A 22,223-nucleotide genomic window follows, 5' to 3' on the forward strand; every position below is an offset into this window, starting at 1 on the left:
ATGTTAACTGTCTCTGTACATTCCAAGAATTACAGCAACAGTATAATTTACCTGCTTTCTCCTTTTTATACTTGCAGCTCCGTTCTGCCTTAAAGGAGTAAGGAGTTCCATGGAATTCTGAACTACCTAAACATGAACTTGCAAACCAACTATACAATACAAACATGACCAAAGGAACTGTATCAATGATATACTGCTGGATAAAGAAAAGTCTGGATAGACCCCCTTCCAATTCAAAAAAGCTGGAAAAAAACAATATAGTTCCATCCCTCCTGAGATAGCTTGGAGGAATATTAAACAAGCCTCAAAAAATCAGAATCACCAATCCATTCATTTAAGATTTGAAGGGTCTGATATTGACAGGTTATGATATATTTCATATCAAGGTATGGTTTTGGTATGAGCCAGGGCAAAAGTAGAAAAATGCACAATGTCATCTGTGTGTTTTTGAGTCATCTGTGTGTTTGACAGCCTGAAAAGGACCCACACCTTGGTAACATGATAGAGCTTTAAAAGGTACTATGAGCAACAAAGACAGCTGCTACTTTAATATGTTAGGAAGAGACACCACTTATTCTGTCAATTAATTTTTGTATGTCTTAATATTCACATCACAACAGATCATTTGCATTTAGGCACGATTTGGAGAGGTATCTAATTGATAAGAAACTATCTTTTTTTTAGATCCAGGCTCTCAAATTTGCTTCAATTTGGACCAAACTTGGAACCCACTTTCGGGAAGTGAAACCTAGGAGACAAATGACAGGAAACCAGCAGCACATGGAGACTAGATTTGTTTCAAATAGAATATACAGTAAATTTGCACCTTTCAATCATAATATCCTACATTATGGACATAAATCTTATATACAAAACATATTTTTCAAAGGAACAAACTAAAAATGAAAGCACAATCTCGTGAAATGTGAAGGCTGTATTTTTGTACTCTTGTTATCAAATACAAAACATCGACCACTGAGGCTTGAACTGAACAGTACCCGATGGTTTAGAACTGATTGGATTCATTCTTGTACAAAAAGACTTCAGTTGATCAGACACACTGTCTAACTAAGAGTTTGCCCCTCTTTTCTAGATCATGCCTCTGTCAAAATAAGAAAAAAGTATCTTTTAGTCATGCGCTAGGAGCAATTTAATGGTCTTTATTTCCCATTAACTTATCACAAATACTGACATTAAACAGTGACTAAATCAGACGCTGAATGTCTCACCTACTTCTTACATTCCTTAGATTTTCTATAATCTCAATCTTCTATTTGTTTAAATCTTTTTTATTATTTTTTTTACTTTGGAAAGGTTCTGGACATTTACTAGAGCACATGCAGAGCCCAACATAGTTAAAAGTGTGCATTAGATAAAAATTGCTGAGACAAATGAAACACCAGATTCCAGTAGCCTGAACCTGCAGGCTTAACCTTCATTTAGTTGAGCTCTCAATTTGAAAGTAGTTAACCAGCCTGATTATGTTCAATGAGGGCCTTTACAAAATGCTTTGAAGGGGTGAGTAACTTTTTTGTCAGTAAGATCAGCTATAGGATGCAAATATTTGATGGTTTGGTGATATACACAACGTCTTTAAGACATCGACTCAATTTGTATCTTCTAAGTGGGCAATCTTGTCCCAGTGCCAGATCTTAGAAAAACAAAACAACGTTGCCCAGACATTTCAGTCACCACAAAGTGTTCTCTACTCTAATGTCAAGTGCCTGCAGCTAAAACATGAAATAACTTTTAATTAAAAAAAACGGATGGTGAAACTGATCCTCCATCAAATAAGTGATATTTATCCACACACAGAGACGGTTTTTCTTTGATGGATCGCCTCACAGTGATGGAATCAGCCGTTTGTATAGTAAATCTCATTCATGTTGCCAACTGCTGTTTCATGATATGATGATGATTTTATATAGTTTCTAATACTTTGACCACAGGGACTCGGGACACACAGGGATTGTAGCCAGCCGATGAGACTCACATGTGTTCTTGGTATTACAGTAATGGAAAAATGCACAAATCCAATGTGTAATTCAGACATTAAGATAGAGGAAAAAATAGAGAAGAGAAAGAAGAGACTCCCCAGGGGAAATTAAAACTTCTACTCCATCCTTCTTGGAAAACTTTCCCCTGCCTTATCCTCTTTAGATGAAGCTGCTGCTTAGTCATACTTGGTTTTCAGACTGAGCTGGATTACTCTTAAGTCTCATTGAAGATTTTCTTTAAATAACACCAACACCCCTACAATTATTTTAACTGGTGGTTGAACGGCTTAAGATTTCTTGGATTTTGTGCTTGGAAAAATGTAGTTTTCTTGCTGCAAATGGTGAAAACAGTTAAAACTATACCTATAAACAGAAACTCAACTTTGACAAGCTACTATGTATATTATATGTGGCAATAAATATGAGAATGGTTTTGCAAAGTTATATCAAAAACATAAATCCCAATCATTAAAAGTGTTTTGATGAATGTCTCCAGAGTTCATATTGTTCACATTGGAGCAAATCCTCCACTATCGTCCCTCTGCAGGCTGTGGTGTCCACCCACTAATATTGGCTTTTTCATGAATAATGGTGTGAACTTATTGACTGAGTTGTCACTCAGCCAGAAGCCTTCAGAGGCGGTCATGTTTAGGTCAGAGATAAACAAACAAAAACGTTGCCACAAAGATTAAGCACAAATTCATCCTATTGATCTAAAATATGGAGTCGGAGGGAGAGTGGACATGTTCATCTCTATACTGCTGCAGCTGACCGTCCACACACACACACACACACACAGACTCTGTGTGCATTTAGGCCTTAGGCAAAATACTTCCTTCGCCTGCTTGCTCTGTATTTGTTGCCAGAATGCTTAACAGATTCAATAGAGCTTGACAACAGACCATCATAAGGCTTTACTACAAAGCAAGTTAAACACGCCGAGGCTTTCTTTGCTGCTGCTGCTGCTGGTAGTCGGCTCCACAAAATCTAAAACCCAAGTCAGAGATAAGAGGTGTCATGAGGCTGCTGATCGACTCACAACTTTCTGCTTGAGGCTTGGTTTGGTTACCGTGACTTCGCTCAGGTTGTTACAATGACCTGCGATTCAGAGAAACAACAACAACGAAAAGTGGCAAGACTATTGCAGAACATATTAGGAAATATAAAGCAAAAAAGAAAGAAAGAAAGCACAAAAAAAAGAATGTTGCAGAAAATAACTATATTAACTCCTTGGTTGATATATTTATTTTACTATTGTGTTGATCTCAGAACCTCCTTTTTGTCCCTTCAGAATCACCAGAAAATAAATAATGAAGTCTCTCCATATCATGCTTGTGATGATACAATGAGTCTGCATATTGTGACATTCAGTCCTGCAGACTTGGTGATGATGCATGCTGTGTTAGTCAATACAATCAGAGAGAGAGAGAGATGGTGGAGCTGTTGTTGGGCACTGACTGAATCACCTTTGGTGAGTTTTAATAGCAGTCAGGATAAATACACGAGAGGGAATAGAGGAGTAAACGGAGAGACACGATGCAAGAGGTTGTTTTTAATATGCCTATAAACTGTTAAAGACCCCCCCATCTTAACTCATCACACCTTTCATTGATCCCAGGCTCTGCACCAACGACTATTCCTATTTTCATTTAAATACCATGTGGGCAGACACCACCTGTGAAAATGAGCCGACAGGTTCAGGGGGCAGACTCTGATTGAAATTCTACCAAAGCCATCAGCTGTTACACTCCATATTAATGCCCAGGGTGTTTGAAGACTATTATATCTGGAGGATGACTCTTTCTGAACTACTGAACACATTTTGATTGTAAGCCCTTTGCATCGATTGTGGGCTGCCATGCCAAGTGTTTCAAAACCACAAAAAGGGTTATTTGGAGAAAAACTACAAAGTGAGTTGTGAAGTCAGATTTAGAACTGCCTTTACAGTATTGCTCACACGCTCACCTTTTAACCTATGAGAATACAGTTTATGCTATGTATTCTTTAGCACTACAATTAAGAAGGTAAAATGATCTCTTTAGAATGGCAGAGCTTCTTTTTGAATAGGCCTATATTTGTATTTTTCTTTGAACGATATGTAACCCTCTAAGATAACCTATATTTGCTTCAGGGCACAAAATGGACCGAAATGGACTGTGATGGATAGCCAGGGCCGCAGAAAGAATCTTCCCTGACTCAGGACTAAGACATATCCAGAATATGATCAGGGAACAACCTGCACCGTGATAATCAGATATCACCAGCTGCACCAGTTGCATAGATCAGGAACAATACCTGAACCATGACTCTTTCACAAAGAAGTTCTTTTTAAAGTAGTGTTTTAGGCGGCCGGCATGGTATGAGAAATATATGGGATCATTATGTCCATTTTTTTTTTTTAACAATATCTTTATTTAAAAGGATTTACAACACAAAGTGGCATCACTTAATTTAACTGGCATCTTTTTTTTTTATCCTCAGTTCGTATGCAAAACTGTTCAAACAAACATTCATACAAATATGTCCCTTCGAAACAAAAACTGTGGAGATCTTTATAAAGAGACAGAAATAGGAAAGGGAAGCTGTTCAGTACATCTGTTATATTCTCACAATTTGTAATTCTGCATCCCAAACTAGTAAGAAAGTACTGATCAGAAACAAATGGTAATACTGTATATGAAGGGAAGATAAGGACATCAAAGTGAAAAAGCAATGACATTGTTTTATTCGCTTTATAATATGAACAACTTTATAACACCAGTTGAAAAAGTGTAGAAAACAGGTCGTTGTTGTCTCTTATGGCGACTTGATCAAGTGTTTAGTTCAATGAGTTCAAAGCTTCAGCTTGAAAGAGTCAATCTGAGAAAAATTACATTCTTATCTTGTTTGCTGCATTTTTTTTTTTTTTTTGAGGAGCATTTTTTTAAGCATGCCAGCATGTTTCTCATTATATTTCCGGCTGATTGACCACTGGTGTATCCAAACTGAATCATGTACAGTTAGCTGAAAACGGCTGACACTGCTTAAACGTGCCTCAGGTGATGTGAATATAAACGACGACTTGTGTCGCCCCTGTTTATACAATATGTTTTGATGTCAATCAAATATGTTCTTCTTGGCTTTAGACACAACTTGAGTTTGCATAAAAGTAGAACACAAGTCTGGAAAAACATTTCAATCAGCTTTTGGACTTTTTGGTGTTTACAAAAAATGGCAGTATTCTGTGCTTATACCTGCAGCAAACTATGAGGTGACCTTATATGGTCTTGTGACTGGTGACACAACCACTTTGACACAAAACAAAAGGAATCTTGGATCCTTTGTTGTGTGGCTGCATGTGTGTATGAACTTTTATTATTAGTAGTATTACAAAATGTTTCTCAAACAGAGAACACAATGTTGATAATCATTCAGAACAGATTTAACTTTCCCATTCAGTGAACTCTGTTTTGCACTAAATTGCTGTTAAAGAGGGCATTGGAGTGACCATAGGTCCATGAGACAAAAATGATGTTTCTGTTTTCAAAGTTCACCAAACCTTGGCACTGTTACAAAGGGTTGTCAAGATACCCGTATTTTGGACATCAAGTTAATGCTAGTTTATAAAAAGACTGATATCAGAACTGCTAATAAATCCTGTCGATACCATGGTGTTGATGAATTGTCAGTTTTTGCCAACCTGGATAAGAAATCAGTTTGATGATGTCTGATGTCAGAGCAAAGAGGACACACAGGATGAAGCTCGGCTTCAAATGCTTGATTTGTGATTCAGAACATGAGAAAAGTTGTTTAGTCAGAGGACAACTTAACCGACAACCAAACAGAATGGTAAGCTGAACCAACAAAACGTCTTATTTCTGCCTTTAACAGAAACAACAGATGATCGGCATCAATTCCCTTTCAGTTCAACGAATTCCCAAATAAATGTGGAGTAGCTTTTTTTTTTTTTTAAAGAAATTACTGTTCAACTTTCAACTGCTGAACACAGTCTACTTCCTGAAATGACTAATGTAACAGTGAGCTAGTGGACATTGAGGGGGATGAGAAAGTGAGAGGATGTAGAATGACAAAGAACAGGAGTAACAGAAAATAAATCAGTTTGTGGAGGGAGGGAAAGTGACTTCTGCCTCTACTCGTTAAAACAGGTCATGCAGTCAAATAAGTTCGGATGAACTACAAACAGGATGGACACCCAAAATGTTTGTTTAAAATAAAAAAACCATGGTGTCTACAAATTCAGAAAACTCTAATAAAACTCAAACCCAAAGTTATCATATTCAGAAGACCACAAGTTGGAACACCAATGAACCTTTCAATTGAGAAAAAGGGGAAAAGATTTCGCAATAGTTGAGGAATCCTTTATGTTAAAGAAATGAGCATCAGTCTTTGTGTACAACCACCAGATGGCTGTCACTTTCCCTCCCTGTAAGACGAGGAGAGCTGAGGAGAAATAAAAGGCTTGTGTTTTTCAGGCTGTGCCTGCTGTTCCTGCAGGAACCGCCGTTGAGATTGTCGCAGCATTCAGGCCTTTCCCTCGATGTCTCTGACCGCCTCTCCTGCGGCCACCGCCTCCAGATTTGAGCTGTGGAGAGGAAATCAACAGTGAGGCCTCTTGTACATTAAAATAGGCTTAAACCTAAAGAATGGTTGAGAAAGGTAATAATGGTTCAGGTTTAAGGATTAAGCATTTCTCTGAAACAAAGACGTTCCTCACTTTAAAGGGTTAAGAGGGTAAACACTTAGTTATGGATAGTCCTTAAAGGCAGAAAATGCGATTTTTCACACTTATATGTAGCAGAAATCAAATATATCCTCTGAAAATAACTCTGAGTCATGACTGTCTACAATGAGTGTGACACCCGAGTCCCACTGTCTGTGATGTTTTCAGAGTCCTATCTTCAGTTTGTTGCCATTTCATCCCCCGGCGTATAAAAGTTGTTTAATTGAGGGACTAGAGAAAAGAAGAATACAATACTGTACTCACTGCTTAACTGAATGTCATGTAAGCTTTTCTAGATCACGGTCATTTCAGGTAAATTTACATGCAGTGTGAAGATACGACCATAATAAAGATCGCTAGCATTAGCATGCTAACACAACAATGCAGAGCTTTTCTGTTTCATGAGGCACTTTGATTTTGCGTGCAGAGGTTCGGGGGGTTGTTATGTATAATTTAAGTGGAGTCATTTCTCACGCTGTCTCTTTAAATACACCAATTCAAATCATGAATCCAGAGTAGCCCAAGTTGACCAGTCGAACGTCTGCATACTTGAGCCGGGTCACTGCACACAGAGCGATGCAGGACCGGCCAAGAACTACATACCGAGTGTCTAAATGTTCCTTCTGTGCTCATCCTTGTCGAGGTGTTTACTTAAAGCAGAAGTCTTTCCACAGGTCTGTTTCACTCAGACAAATGGAACATGTAAATAAAAAGCTTTAAAGACTGTATAAACTGAAGAAATCTGTGAATCTTGTTTTTAGGAATTGAACTGTCATAAAATGTGGTTCACTAACCTACTAAAATCACTCATTAAAGATTGATTGATTTATTCAAAATATATTGAGACATGACTTCAAACAATAAAAAACACAGTCAACAGTGAACGTTTTTATGTCTTGCAAAGGTAAAACATCAGAGAGAGAGAGAGTAGTGAAAGCTGATATAAGTCTGATGTTTGGGTATAAAAACAGCCAGGGGAGGGAGGGGGCACCTCTATTACACTTCAGAAAACTCTTCAGACGCACAAGTTCTTCTCTTATGAAACACTCAGTGTCCTTTTTTATCATTAATTGCAGCCTTTTTTAAAGTCATAATACATAAAACATGTTAATTATTCAGTTCAACGACCAGGGTGAACCTTAAATTGAGTACCAATAAACAAGTTTGGGAAAAGAGAGCCCTTCATTTCTCTCTTTTAAGAAAAGTACTTTGACTGTTCCTAATTGAAGATCTACAAGCGTGCAGTAAGTTCAGAATCTTCTTCATTAATTAAACATTTAATATCATACAAGTGAAGCTTCTCAGAGGCCAACAGTAAAACCCTGCAATGTCATTGCAGTGGCTTCCTTGTGTCACTCTGCAGAACTATGAATGCAGGTATAAAGGAGTGTGTGCATTCTCCAGGAAACATTGTTTTTAAAGTTTAGAAAAGGGGAGACATCAACAAAAAAAAAAATCATCCAGCTTAAGAAGACAGGGACCTCATTATGACTCCCGCAGGCTGCACGGACTTCTTTACCTTGTTCTCTTTGTTGCCGTCTTTACACAGAGCCTCCTCCTCTGCCACTGTCTGACGCAGCGTGCCAAGACAGGGAGAGAGGGAGGGGGGGGAAGCAAGAGAGAGGAGAGCAGAACAAGTACAGCGTTAAAGTTGAAGGAAAGAGCATGAAGGGCAGGAGTGAGAGTAGAGAGGAGGAGGGAGGGATGTGAAGTGAGGACGTGAGTAAATGAAAAAGAATGATGCCAGAGGACAGGTGTAACCAGACGTTGGGATGAAAGCAGGATTTCAAGTATAGATAGGAACTTTATTAATCCCTTGGGAAGGTTCCCTCAGGAAATATAAGGCAGGGTAAGAAGGCATATGACGGGAGATTTGTAAGAAGAAAAAAATTATTAATAAGGGAGGAAGAAAAAAAAACATCATTGAGGGATGGAAAAGAGAGGACAGAAAAACAGATGGTTTTCTGGCAAGACACTAAAAAGCAGGAACAAAAGGCAGCCATGACAATGACATACAGTTTACACAAAAAACAAGCAAATTTGAGCAGCATTACAAGTTCCAATATATAACACTGCTTTCATTGTTTAAATTTATATTTATAGTGTTTGTGGAAAGGAAACAAATCAAGCTTTTCCAGTTCATCTTCTTCATGGAAACTCAAACGTTACCTCTTTTAATTTTTTTTCCAGTAATAATCAAGTCGTCAGGAACAGTAACTAACCAGCGTATCATTGAGATAATTAAAAAATGACTGCACTGGTTACAGCTATGCAAAATAATGGAATGAGTGCAAAGTTCTGGATTGAAAATGATCCCTTTAACTGGTTCAATGAAGCTTAAAAAACACAGAAGCACAAGGCAAACCTGTACATTTTACTTTCCTAAACAGTAAATGTCTCAATTGTTCACCTTTGAAAACGTATTGCATGTCACAAACTGAAAGTTCACAGAGCATCGATTTACTCACTGGAAGCTGTGCTGCATTCGGACTGGGCGGCCGTGCTGATGATCCAGCCTCCTCACTGGCTGTTGTGCCGTCTTTAAAAGTCTTCTTGCTGGCCAGCATCTTGGCCTGCTGGGCCTTAGCTGCCTGGGTGTTCACTGATTGGAGGAGCTGAAATCACAAATAAAAAAAAAACAAAAAACAACCAGAATCAGTTAACCTGCATTGTTGTGTTTTGGGTCCTTTACCATGCTGCAATCTGAGCTGAAACATATCCAGTGTCCATAAGTTACATCACCTTGGTGATGGTGCCCACAGCTTTGGTGCGTCCTTCCCTGAACACCAGTTTCTGGTCACAGTGAAGGTACTCGGGGGTCTTGATGAAGCGGAAGTGGACTGAGGCTTTGTCTCCTGTCCGTAAACAGTCTTTGTTCATGGTCAGGATGGTGGCTGTCTGCCTGATGCTGCCACAGTGGACTGGTGTGGAAAAAAAAAAGAGTGACACAGTTACTCTTTGTAAGCAAAGTCCACACCAAAACCTTTACATCCTTAAACACATTTCTGTTCAAAGACACTAAAACACAACCACTATGCTTTAAAACTGAAGAAGGGCCAGCAGTGTTTCCAAAGATCTCCATGTTTGGAAGCTAGGCATGAAGGTGGCAAACACAAAGCATTTACAACATAATGAAATACTAAGTGTTGGTTTAGCATGAGCTACGTAAGCTGGAGTCTCCACTGTCCCCACTTACCCATGGCCTGGTATCTTGGGGATATCGTGGTGGGGTGGTGTAGCACCAAAATCTCTGCCTCAAACTCCCAGGTGGCCTGGGGCATCAACTTCGGAGAAACCATCACCATGCCTTTCCTTATCGATGATCGTTTGATCTGACAAGTGGAGAGAAGAGAAGAAGAAAAACGAGGTGAGGAACAGAAGTGAGGTGTTGAGATTTGGAAGAACAGTGAAGCCAAACCAGAAACAGAGACAGAACTCTACCTGCACCCACACTTTGGGATTTGCATAAATTATGAAACTTATTAAGAGAGTTATAGAAGAAAAATCATATGCACATCACATCCCTGAATAATTAAACTTTTCAGAAGTTTATACAAACTTTGTTAGTAGTCTTGTAACTGTTAAAGTACCTACAATATGAAAACAGTCATTTATTGTGTAGTCCAAACCTTTTTGAGGGCAAAAGATGCCGTCTGTCCACCGCGGACCTCTTTAACAGGCATCCTCTTGCGGTGGATGGATTTGACGGCGATGGGGATGAAGGTGCCCAGCGGGTCGGGGCCTAAGAGCAGCGTGTCGTTGAGTCGTATCATTCCTCGTAACGTAGTTCCTGAAACTACTGTGCCAACGCCCTGCCAAGAGAAGGTTAACAGTTGTAGCCTTATCTGAATCTGTTAGCGTGAATCCTCTGTTTGTGAAGTTTTGTACAAACTATATCAATTTGATAATGTTCTACTGAAGAGTATGAGCAGCTGTAGCTATGAAACCTCAAAACCTGTCAAGACATTTCACACAAATGTCCTTTTATGTTCAGAAACAAATACTTTCTTAAATTGTATTTCTACCACAGTGACTTTCACTCAAGCAGCTTCATCAGCGCCTCCATTGTTACTTCATTTTATTGTGATGTCATTTCTGGACAATCCTTAATAGCTGTCTTAATAATCTGTACAACCTTATCAACGTTATGCTAAGAGAATTAAGGTGATTGAGCCCATAATAAACGACGGGAATACTGAAATTGTGCTATAAAAAACAGATTTAAACACTTGACATGTTATTTTTCAAAATATTCGTATTGATCGAGACATTACTGCATGTAAAAAATATCTATTTATCCATGAGGTGGTTCAATTTGATTAATGAATTCATTTCTCATGCTAATGTTGTAAAAATCAATTAAGAGGTGTTTGATAGTCTCACTGGAATAGAAATACAGTTCTTGTATTTTTTTTACATTAAGTTGAAACGATTTATTTATATCTTCAAATGCTTCATGAACTAAAATCTGGACTACTAAAGGTTATTTAAGTGTTCTAACTTATCGATACCTGCCATTAATGTTGTTGTCACTTTTAATGCAGTGACATCAACAAACCTAAATTGCGAAGACAGACGGCTTGAGCTGAAATGTCCTGTCAATATCATTTTACATTCAAAGTCAAACTCAGCTCTCCAATGAACACTGAATGCATGCTCTAAATAAGAAGCCTTTAATGTGTTTTTGGAAAAGTACAGAAAATGCTTGTTTTTATATTCTGCTCTTTAGTTCAAGAAATGACAGTCTGGCTGTGGACACCAGGGAACTGTCTTTAATGTGGCTTTACATAAAGGCTGTTGACAGAACAGATTCAGTTCAGTGTTTATCTAAAAGACATTTTCACATGCCACAGTGCTCCAAGAGACACGCTGGCATTAGTGTCTGTGTAACCTGCAGCTGCAGAGAGAGACTCTGCTGTCGTCTTCCCTCAGGACCACTGTCAGCCATTCTGTTTGGTGCAAAGGCTCCTGTTGGTAAACACTTATTTGTGTTGAAAAGGAAAAGAGAGGAACCAGAAGAGAGAAGAGTAACTGAGCTGGTGAGTTTTATTTCATACCGGTACTGAGTATGTGTCGTCTATCTGAAACTCAGCAGGCTCGTCGTTGCTGAAGTTTGTCCTCGAGGAGAGGAGGTTGAGGAACATCTTCAGCAGGTCCATGTTCTCCCCCGTCACGTTGGAGATCTGAAAGATTGGACACATCCTGCAGAGCGAGAGGGAGTCAGAGGAGAAGAGGAAAGCAACGCTTTTTAAAATGACCTTGGCAAAGTTTAAAAAAAAAAAAAAATAAATAAATTGTGTGAAATATCAGCTTGGGATCAAAGCATAAATGTCAACAAGCATCTGCTCTGCTTGTTCAAGGACACATGAGAAATGTCTTTAGCTGTTTTAGTTGCAGCAGCACTGAAATCGGACTTCTGGAATCTAATATTTCCTACAAGGAATGGTAAACCAGCACACACTTACACTACAATATTTGAAAATGTTCTTAAAACATTTAGTGCAAATAAAAAAAGGATACGATCCAGCAGTAAACCAAGACACTAAAGGCCATATTTCAACATTTTGCTGTTAAGATTTTTCATTGGAAGAGCTTGTTTCATTTTCCGTTATCATCAGAAACCCTTTGTTGTTCAGCTCATTTAGTGAAAACTGCATTTCTTTAATATTGTTAATGTGAAATCTCCGAATGGATATTTCAACATAAGCTGCACAACATGTTCTGCCTGATCTCAAACAGGGTCAAAAAGTCTGGACGCAGCTAACCTTACATTTACACATCTTTAAAATCATTCCATTTTAATTCAAATGTTTTTGCAACATATTCATGTTTGAGAATCACAGCAGTGGAACAGTAAAGTATAAGCCCCTCGATTTGTATATATTTGTCTTGCTATGAAACTAATGACCCCAACCACAGAACCTGTTTTTATAAAGAAATACTAATTTTCTTTTTCCCCCTCATCTTCCTGCTTTTCTGTTGTTGTTTCTTCTTTGTCATTTTAATTCGTAGTCCTCTCCCTCTTTGCTCAGGTAATTTCAGTCTGTGTGTTTACCTTTCTGAGCTGAAGTTGGAGGCCGTGACGATGACATCATCCTTGTTCTGGACCAACACAGGGATTTTCCTGCAGCCCGGTGACTTCAATAACCTCTGTAACAATTTGAGCGTCTCTGTAGACATAAAACACACACACAAAGTTCAATAACATGACTCTTTCTAAAAAAAAATTGAAAGAACACACAAACTTAGAGCCTGTCACAGAGTCTGGGAAAACATACTGCTGATGAAAAAACTGTAGAAATATTTAACTTTAACTTTCTTCCCAAAGAACACGATGTGAGGAGTATAATATGGAAACTGTAGAAAATACCAGGTCTTTGTTAGAAATGTCTTTTATTTCTTACCTCGCAAATAAGATTTATTAATATTTGAGAAAGAAGATATCTTGTTTTCTAAACTGTTCGCACTTGCTTCGTTATTTTGCTCTCTTAAGTATTTGCTGTTGATGCATTTCAGCACTTCCTTTGTTCCACATTAAATGAAAACGTTCCAGCAGTTTGTGGCTATAAATCTTGACCGACCATTAGGAGAGTTTTGTACTTATTAAAGAACAGAAAAGTACAGCACAACATAATGTCTGAATGAAGGGATTTAAAGAGTAGCTTATCTCACTCTGTCAGATGCAAAAGCAGTAATGCTCATTATGAGATATGCAGCTCTCCTCTAATAGGCCCATGAGCTCTATCAGCACAATAGTAACACATCTGTTTACCTTGTAGGATGTTGGCTGGACACATGTCTATCTTTGTAACCACAACAAACACCGGCACATTGAGAGCCAGTGCCAGACCCAGATGCTCTTTGGTCATGCCAACGATGCCAGCGTTACTGCCAACCTAAGACGGAAAAAGAAGGTTTCATCATTTCTTCTTGCATAACCTGGACTTGAAGAAGGACCAAACAACAAAAGAAAGTGCAACATAACATTTCCAAGCCCCTCCTCTCCCTCTCTCTCTCTCTCTCACCATGAGCATGCAGAAATCCGGCAGGTGTCCCGTCATGCCGAAGACGGTGGTCTTGAGGTACTTCTCGTGGCCAGCCAGGTCAATGAAGGTTATGACTTTAGAGGATTTCTCACAGATCTTCGTCCAGTCTAGACCGCCGCCGTGACTGTCTGGCTTGTTCACAACCTACAGGAACAGAAGTGGAGAGATGGAAAATATCTTACATAGTTTGTGAGATAAATCAAAAATAGAAAAAAATTCTAATACAAAAAAAAACAACAGATTTTCCCAACAATATTTTTAAAGAAAAACCTGACCCCTCTCTCACCTATAACCCACAGAACATGTTCAGACATGTACTAGTCCCACTTACGCGGTGGGTAGAGAGCATTGGTGGATCGTCCGCTAGTTTAATAACCTTTACTGGTGATCCCATAAGCATAGACAATGAATAATTCAAAACGATCAGCAAATATACATGGGTGGCCCGTCTAGGTAAAGTCTATGTGGGAAACAATGTCAATGATCATTTAAGTCTTGTGTGTTAAACTTTCAGGTCAGAAAATCCAGAACTCCGAATAAATCCAGAAGAATCATATCCGTGTTGCTTTTCGTAGAGCTTACCTGTCCCTCCTGGTCAAAACCGAGGATATCATTGCCCACACTGCTGGTCCTGCCGCTCTCCATCTCATGTTTGTGTCTGAAGAGCTTCTGGCGAGCAAAGCCTCTGCCATTGTCAAGCTCTCCATGGGTCAAAACCCCCAGCAGAGTACTCTTGCCTGCGTCCACGTTCCCTACCACCGCCACTCTGGAAAAAAAGATAGATGAGAAAGTACTTAATCTTTTCAGTTAGATCATTTAAAACTCTTTAAAACAAGACAAACGTCCATGAAAGTTTTGGAACTGTCAAAGATTCTAATGTATACTTACTAATAATATTGCATTAGTGGAAATGAACATGTTTACTGACAAAAAATGTATGTGCCTTTTTAAAGAGAGACTTGATGGGTTTTAACACGCTCATGTTGTATGTAGGGTTTCCACCTTCCAAGCAGAAAAATAAAGGACACCCCGCAGCGGGGTGTAACTCAGTCAGGGCCTGAGCACCACTGGCCCAACAGTGGGGTGGGGAACCAGTTGTGGTGAATCATGATTTAAAACATTGTTTTAATGAAGTATTAAGAGTCATACTTAAAGTTTTAAGTGCTTTATTAACACTTTTGTTCCCTAAATAATTTACAAATGCAAAATTTCAGTGTGAAGGCAGATACAGTAATGTATGCACAATGAAATGCAGCTAACAGGACTTCAGCAGATTACTACTTACTGCTTACTACTAGCTAGGCCTATGTAATTTACAACTTTTGACACTGCTGTAACATAGAGGGGAGCAGTAAGATGACAGATTTTTTATTAAACAAACAGTACAAATTGAATAGTATTTTTATTCATTTATTGTCCTTCTGTCTGTTGTTTTTGTTGTTTTCTCATGAAATCATGAATGATACTATTAATACAGTTTTGAACTATTTTCTTATTGTATCAATTAAGTGTCTACTGTCAATATATTGATGTTGTATTGATGATATCTCGCCCAGGCCATACTGTGAATTCAGATTTCGCTCAAATAAATGTCATCTTCTTGTTTTATGTACTGAAAAATATTCACACCATCCAAACTATACTGGAATAACCTATCTATAAACATTGGAGAAAATATATTAAGTAGGCCTACAATAGTTTCCTTTACATTATATTCATTTTCACTGACACTGTCAAGCCAGGCATTACTTTCTACTCACGTCTGTATTTCTGCATCCGTTTACGTTTCAATGGTGCGGGTATCAGAGGCAGCTGCAGACATGTTTCCTTCTGACTCCTATGACTTTCTCTCACCCAATCACTTAAGAGCTTTCATTGCTCATGCCAAAAAAGAACCAAACAAACCAAGAGTTCAAGGCATCTTGGAAATACGGAACTAACGGCGTCCCGTGTTGATTCAAAACGGGACGCAATATCAAAGTGTAAAATACGGGACGATTCCGTATTTTAAGGGACGGGTGGCATATGTGACCAGGCTGTAAAACAACACGTTATGAGAGGAAAAACCAAGTAAGCTTTAGCTGACTGTTACAGCTGCAGCCTCACCCACTCTCCTGTGTCTGTGACTGACCTGTCTTTTGGAGTGTCTGTATGTGTGTGTGTGTGTGTGTGTGTGTGTGTGTGTTGGTTGATAAATACTTATGGACGGCTGATACCATTCACCCGAGCTGCCTGCTGGCGAAGCCAGATTGGTGAGCAGCAACTAACCAGTCAGAGAAGAGCACCTGCCGACACACTCAAAGAAGCTTGGCCAGCTGTACAGTCAGCGCGCAGCTTTATTTGTTTTCAGCACGTCGATGTGGCTCTCGTTGTCCTTTATGACTATTTGTAAATGTTCTTGTACGTGGAGAGCTTTAATTTAATGAACATAGTTTATTGAATTATTATGTTCCACTAAAGATTAATTCATTAAGGATTCTGTTATTTTATTCCAGTAGCATATTATGCCTGCACAACACGTAACATAAAACAATTGCTCTGATATATACACTAGCACTTTGATGCACACAAGAGTCAAACTGTATATTACCATACAAGAAGGTTTTGTTGACAGTGTTGGATAAAATGATACTTATAGAAGAGTAAGACAAAATGTGGATTTGTTTTTTAATTGTGAAAAAACAAAAGGTTTTTAGACTGATGGGGATCAGCCTGTGAAGGCTGTTTCATCATGAGCCGGGGATCCGGCCGAAGATTTCTGCCTTTTAATAAGGCAGTTTTTTCTTACCACTGTAACTTTTGCTGCTTTTCTAAAGTGCTCATGATGGATAGACCGGGTCTTTGTAATATAGCAATAAGTAAGGTCTTTTACCTGCTTTTTGTAAAGTGTCTCGAGATAACACTTGTTATGAGTTGACGCTATTCAAATAAAGATTGATTGATTGATTGATTGATTGATTGATCAGTGGTCCAGTACAACCACAGTCACCACACAGGCCAAGCTCATTGGCACCTTAACGGGAGCTAATTGAGTATTTATTTCCCTTGCCTGAACCTTTTGTATAAACGTTACCTGACTTCCAGGAAATCCTGCTCCCCCACACGCCTGCGGATGAGGTAGTCGCGAAGCTTTCCCCCAGTGTCTGTTCTCTCCCTCAGAAGTATAAGGTCAGCCTCGATTTGTTCACAGAGCGACCTCACTGTGGCGACTGATGCCTCCATGTCCTTTTCATCCAGACCATAGTCACCTCCATCTACAGAGAGAGACAAAAGAGGGGGATAAAGGGGGAGGCAAAACAAGGCCAAGGAAGGAAGGAGTGATTTGTATTTGAATGCTAATTGTGTGTAATTCAGTTTTTCTTGTTTTATTCACTGCAGGCTATGAAGCAAATTATTGCCCCATCGGGGATAATAAAGTTTAAGTTGAAGTAAATATTAACGTACGAAGCCTGAGCTCCGGAGGCTGCCCCGCCATATTGGAAATCCTGTCCCAGCCTAACTTTCAGCCAACCTAATGACAAGCTGAGAGCTGAAGCTGAGGCGGGATTTAAGCCTCTTGACGAACAGTGACATCGCGCCCACCTGTCAATAATGTCAAACATGCGCATAACTATGGATAACACGTATCATTTTCTAAATCAAGACAGAGCCATTAAAAAAGAAAAATCCCCCCCGAACAATTTGTGCCCACAACTAATCAGACCTATTTATTTTTGTACCAGGCTGTAAACAGGGTTATTTATGCTTTAAAAAAGGCTTTTTGCCAGCCATGTGTATGTGACTTTCGGTGTTCCTGGAGCCAGCCTCAAGCGGACACTCGAGGAACTGCAAGATTTTTCACTTCCCTGTAGCTTCATTTTTCTAAGACCGGAGGTTGGCGGGAAGGAGCACTATAACATTACACATCTGATAATGTATGCTCTGATCGAGAGTGCTTTACAGAACAATGTGGATGTCCAAACACCACCCACAAATACACAAAAGTTGTCTTTTAACTGAAGGACATTTAGACTAGTTCAAAACTTGCCGTCAATTCCTGCTTTGATAAAGAAATTCACTGTCTAGCTATGACTCTGAAGTAACAGAAACAAAAAAAGGTCAGTAGGCCATATGCTAGCTGCTCCTCTAGCCAGCCAGCCAGCCAGCCAGCCAGACAGACAGCCTGTCACTGTGCTGAGTAAGACTAAACGACTCCCCTTTCACACATGCACTTTGACCCGCCAACAGGCCACAAGGGTCACACATGTTGCTGTATCAGGCAGAAATAACTCTCGGGGTTGACAAAAGCCCTCGTGTTGGTGTGTGTGGTGGAGGGTTTTAGAATGAAAGTAAACACAAAACGAATGGGGTCAGCTGCCTGGGGGGGGGGACACACAGTTGACAAATGCTGCTACACACTTGTGTCCTGAGCCTAAATCTACTTAAGAAACTGTGTTACCCACCTATACAGAGGTCAACCAATGTCCTCTTTTGTTTAAAATGTCTAAAATCCCAATTATGTTTGAGCTTCAAGCTATAATATCACTTCCTGGGGTGTTTAACTCCACCAGTCTAATCCTTTGTTGTACTTGCTCTTGGTAAAATGTTAGAAGTCTTTGGTGCCATTTATGGGATATTGTGATCACACACACCAGATGACTAGAATGAATATTGCACTACCTATACCAGTGGTAAGTTTCGCTGCAACAGATTAATTTACAGGCAATTGCCCACTTAATGCTACAGGGTATTTACTGATTTCATCATTTTCAAGGCTGAGCTTGACATTGACTACATTAGGCCTCAACAATTCACCTCATCATTTCAAACGGTAGTTTTTTCAAGGTGCAGTAAGAACTCTTCTCATTTTTTAAGTGGATAATTTTAGCTAAACTTCATTTACTGTATATTGGTGCATTTATTTCTTTTCTTTCTCTTTTCACTGATGATTGGTCAATTGTTTTACATTTTTGATTGTTATTATGGTTTTGACTGTACTTAAGTCACATCTTTTGGGCACTTTGGGCTGATATACATGCAGCACAAGTCTAGAGGTCAGTCGACTATCAGTAGAGGTCTAGTTAGAGCTGATAACATGGGAAGGGTTGTTCCAGGACAACATACATTACTGCTGACTCTTCTGACTACAACAACAGAAACCATTTTCAACATGCATTACCCTCCTTCTTGCTGTACAGAAAAAAAGTGTAAATATATACAATACACCAGATACTATAATAACCCATTAAATATCACATATATTATGTTTTAAATGCTTTAGTTCTTGCAATATCTTAGCTACAAATTAATTATTGTCAGTGCGCCAAGTTTTAGCTCAATTAAAGACTTTATCCATAAGCTCCTTGAACGGTAATCATGGACACCACCAGTTTCTGATAAAAAATGTAACTTCTTCACATGAAAGCCAATACTTTGGGGCATTTAGTGTACCTAGAGGATATCCATGAGTTGATACATCAGTTTACCAAGGCCAAAACTTCTTCTTTGATCTCTTTTCATTGTTTACAGTCTGCCGAGAAACTTGAGAGCACAACTTCAAGCAGTTTGCTATCTGCACACACTCATGCATGTATATGTTTATAGAGATTTATAAAAAGCTAAATCAGTGTCAAAAGATAAGACTGTGGATTAGGATACTTAGGACTGTGTTGTAGTCCATTGCATCGTCGCTCTTTCGCTCTCCATACAGCTGCTGTCCTGTATAAAATCTAAGGCCGCTCAGATGTGATTTAGTTCTACTCTGACTAAAGTCAGAGACCGGAGACTTCTGACACACAAAAAAACTTGTATTATGCCAATTTATTCTGTATATATATACAGTTATCTGTTTATACAAATGAATCACTAGTTATTTATTCTTACCTGAGCCCATTCCGACCACATAGATTGTCTCTCCACAGCCCTCATCTATCAGCTCCCTCAGGTGCCTTAATAATGAGTCATACTGTTCACCTGTTGGACTCACAAGGACAATCTGCAAAGTGAGAGACAGGGCAGGAGACAACAGTGAACAAACCAAACAGGGAGTCAATCAAGTCTATTGTGAGTAATTTCAAGTTCTAACTTCAATAAGTAATCACAAACATAAGCTTCTATTATAAGGCAATGCGCTCTGTAAACCAGTAGAAAGTTGTGAATGATGAGTCTTAAATGTCCTTGACTGCTCCTGCAAAGTGTGCACATACAGTAAATACACTCCCGTCTTTTGAGATCCTGCCAGCTGGTTGAAGCTACACATGCACACATACGTGTCACTCTCTGTGGTCTTCTGCACAGCCAGCAGAAAAGCGCTGTGTGCACTTAACATGCATGCGTTTTGTTATGTCACTGCACGGCATGCATTTATCAAATCAAAACAAAAACACAGCTTGGAAAGGATTCTTTAAAACAAAGTGTCAACGACGCTTAATTTGCATCGAGGCCCCACCTTGCTGCATAGGTTTAAATAATCCGCGGACTCGCCGTTAGTACCCTCGCCGTCTTCAAAGCCCTCTTCCCCGGACGGGTCGTCGGCACATCCCTGGTCCGGTGCAAACATACAAGCGGGCACTATGGACTCTGCAGCCGGGCATAACGCTGCTTCTGTCGCCGATAACGACGCCATTTCTAGAAACAGACACAATGCAAACGCAGAGAGTAAAAAACAAAAACAAAAAAAAACGTGTGTGGCTCTCTAACCAACCTTTAGAAGAAGCAGAAAGTTATGTTGTTATCACAGCTAGCGAGCTAACCCTGACCAAAGACTTGCTCTACCTAACTCTTTTAAAAGAAATAACATAGATGAAATCAACATAGCCTTTAATATGACAACGTATTTTCAAACGTTTGGAGAACAAATTGGTAAACAAAGATTCACAAGATAGATAATTGAACCTCTTCTAAAGAGGAGACATACCAGAAGTTGCTAGCTAGCTCACAAGCTAACTTAGTTGTTCATTCGGGTTAGCTGCGGTGTTTTGGTCTCTGCGTGCTCGCCACGCCCACAGTGAAATGGAAGCAGCTGATTGGCTTCGGTACGTTACGTCACGCCCACTATGTAGCGCTCGGATGAAATCCTGACCCACTTTTAGCCCCCCATTTTTTCCACAAACAGAAACACAACAGAGAGTATGATGACATAATGACACTACAAACTTCAAAATGAACCAAAACCTTTTGAAAAAAAAAGTGAAAAAGTCTGTTAGAGAACTGGAATTCGTACAGCAGATAAAATTACATTCAGTTTGTTTTTCATTGTGTAACTTGTGTAGGCTATTTGTTGTTGATTTATGTGTTTTAAATGCCTATTTAGGTATGGTCATTGAAAATTACTTCTGACTTAAAATACTCTCTTGGGTGGCATTGCATAACATCCTTAATATTTATCCTTCTTCATAAATAACTGTGTATCTTAATATAGGCTTGTTATTGATGAAGCCCATTTAAGCCTACAGCAGCATTTATCAGTTTTCATGAAACTAGAACTACGTTTTCACACAAACATTTTGCATCTGTATTTCATTAGCATTTCTGCGTATTTGTCTGTATTTATTATTATTTTCCCTCCAACAAGCTGTATGCTTCAACATTGCATTTGCTCCTAGTGTTGATAAAAAAATTTTAATACACATTCAACTCACTCATTGTTATTATGCAACAATAGAAAATAGGTCAGAGTGAATGGAAATGACTAAATAATAGCATCTTCTCTATTTTGAGTCAGTTATAATTGTGGGTCTGTGTATGCTAATATACTAATTCCCAGTGCATAGCTTAAGGGGGGAACTGCAGGAACTTTTCGGAATGTAATTTTGACATGTTGAAATGTTAATTCAAGATATCTGTAAAACCAGTTTTACATGTTACAAATACATTTCTATGTGCAGAAATTACATTATGACATGTTGAAATTGATTTGCAGATATCAGTAATTACTTTTTCACTAGTACGAAAAATGATTACAGATATCGACAATTGAATTTCCACATGTTGAAAATGGATTGTTACTAGTGGAAATGTAATTTCCCATTACAGATAACAAAAATTATCAAACCATTTTCACAAGTGTGTAATTGCAGATATCTACAATGACATTTTCACATCTGGAAATTAATTTTTTGATATCAACAATTCAATTTTGACTAGTTAAAAAGAACATTGTAGATATCTCTAATATAATTGTTACATGTAATAATGTAATTACAGATATGAAGAATTGCATTTCAGATGTCTGAAATTCAATTCTTGATATCTGTAATTACATTCTTATGTGAAACAATTCCAGGTCAAGATATCAATAAAGTAATTTTGACTAGTAAGAATTTCATTTTAGAGATCTAGAATTAATTTATGATATCTGTAATTTAAGAACAATTGTAGATATCATAAATGAACTTTGTCACTAGTAAAAATTTAATTGTTGATATCAAGAATTACAATTTTTACTCGTGAGAATTGAGTTGTAGAGATCATGAATTAGAA

At 38.6% G+C, this 22,223-nt stretch overlaps 1 protein-coding gene across 2 annotated transcripts; it reads right to left on the reverse strand.

The window, feature by feature from the left end:
* Positions 1–4,699: 4,699 nt before the first annotated feature.
* On the reverse strand, positions 4,700–20,813 carry gtpbp1l (GTP binding protein 1, like). Of its 2 annotated transcripts, XM_020643472.3 has the most exons (15): positions 20,659–20,813; positions 20,191–20,369; positions 19,626–19,737; positions 16,837–17,017; positions 14,346–14,529; positions 13,743–13,907; positions 13,490–13,613; positions 12,773–12,887; positions 11,775–11,919; positions 10,347–10,529; positions 9,914–10,049; positions 9,460–9,638; positions 9,186–9,332; positions 8,237–8,287; positions 4,700–6,579 (listed from the first exon to the last, which is right to left on the reverse strand). In XM_020643472.3, the coding sequence occupies exons 2-15, from the start codon at positions 20,365–20,367 to the stop codon at positions 6,466–6,468; spliced, it is 2,013 nt and encodes a 670-aa protein (XP_020499128.1). In that variant the 5' UTR covers positions 20,368–20,369; positions 20,659–20,813; the 3' UTR covers positions 4,700–6,465. The 2 variants fall into 2 exon arrangements, with proteins under 2 accessions (XP_020499128.1, XP_020499135.1); XM_020643479.3 differs by lacking the exon at positions 8,237–8,287.
* Between the last annotated feature and the right edge of the window lie 1,410 nt (positions 20,814–22,223).

Source organism: Labrus bergylta, chromosome 1 (genome assembly GCF_963930695.1).
Source record: "Labrus bergylta chromosome 1, fLabBer1.1, whole genome shotgun sequence".
Taxonomy (NCBI): Eukaryota; Metazoa; Chordata; class Actinopteri; order Labriformes; family Labridae; genus Labrus; species Labrus bergylta.

What these genes read in the sequence shown, in the direction of transcription:
- gtpbp1l (XM_020643472.3), bottom strand. Translation starts at nt 20,367, where the DNA reads ATGGCGTCGTTATCGGCGACAGAAGCAGCGTTATGCCCGGCTGCAGAG. An exon ending in ATTTAAACCTATGCAGCAAG is followed by an intron (nt 19,738 to 20,190) that starts GTGGGGCCTCGA and finishes CTCACTTTGCAG; the next exon opens with ATTGTCCTTGTGAGTCCAAC. An exon ending in GTTTTGACCAGGAGGGACAG is followed by an intron (nt 13,908 to 14,345) that starts GTAAGCTCTACG and finishes CTGTTCCTGTAG; the next exon opens with GTTGTGAACAAGCCAGACAG.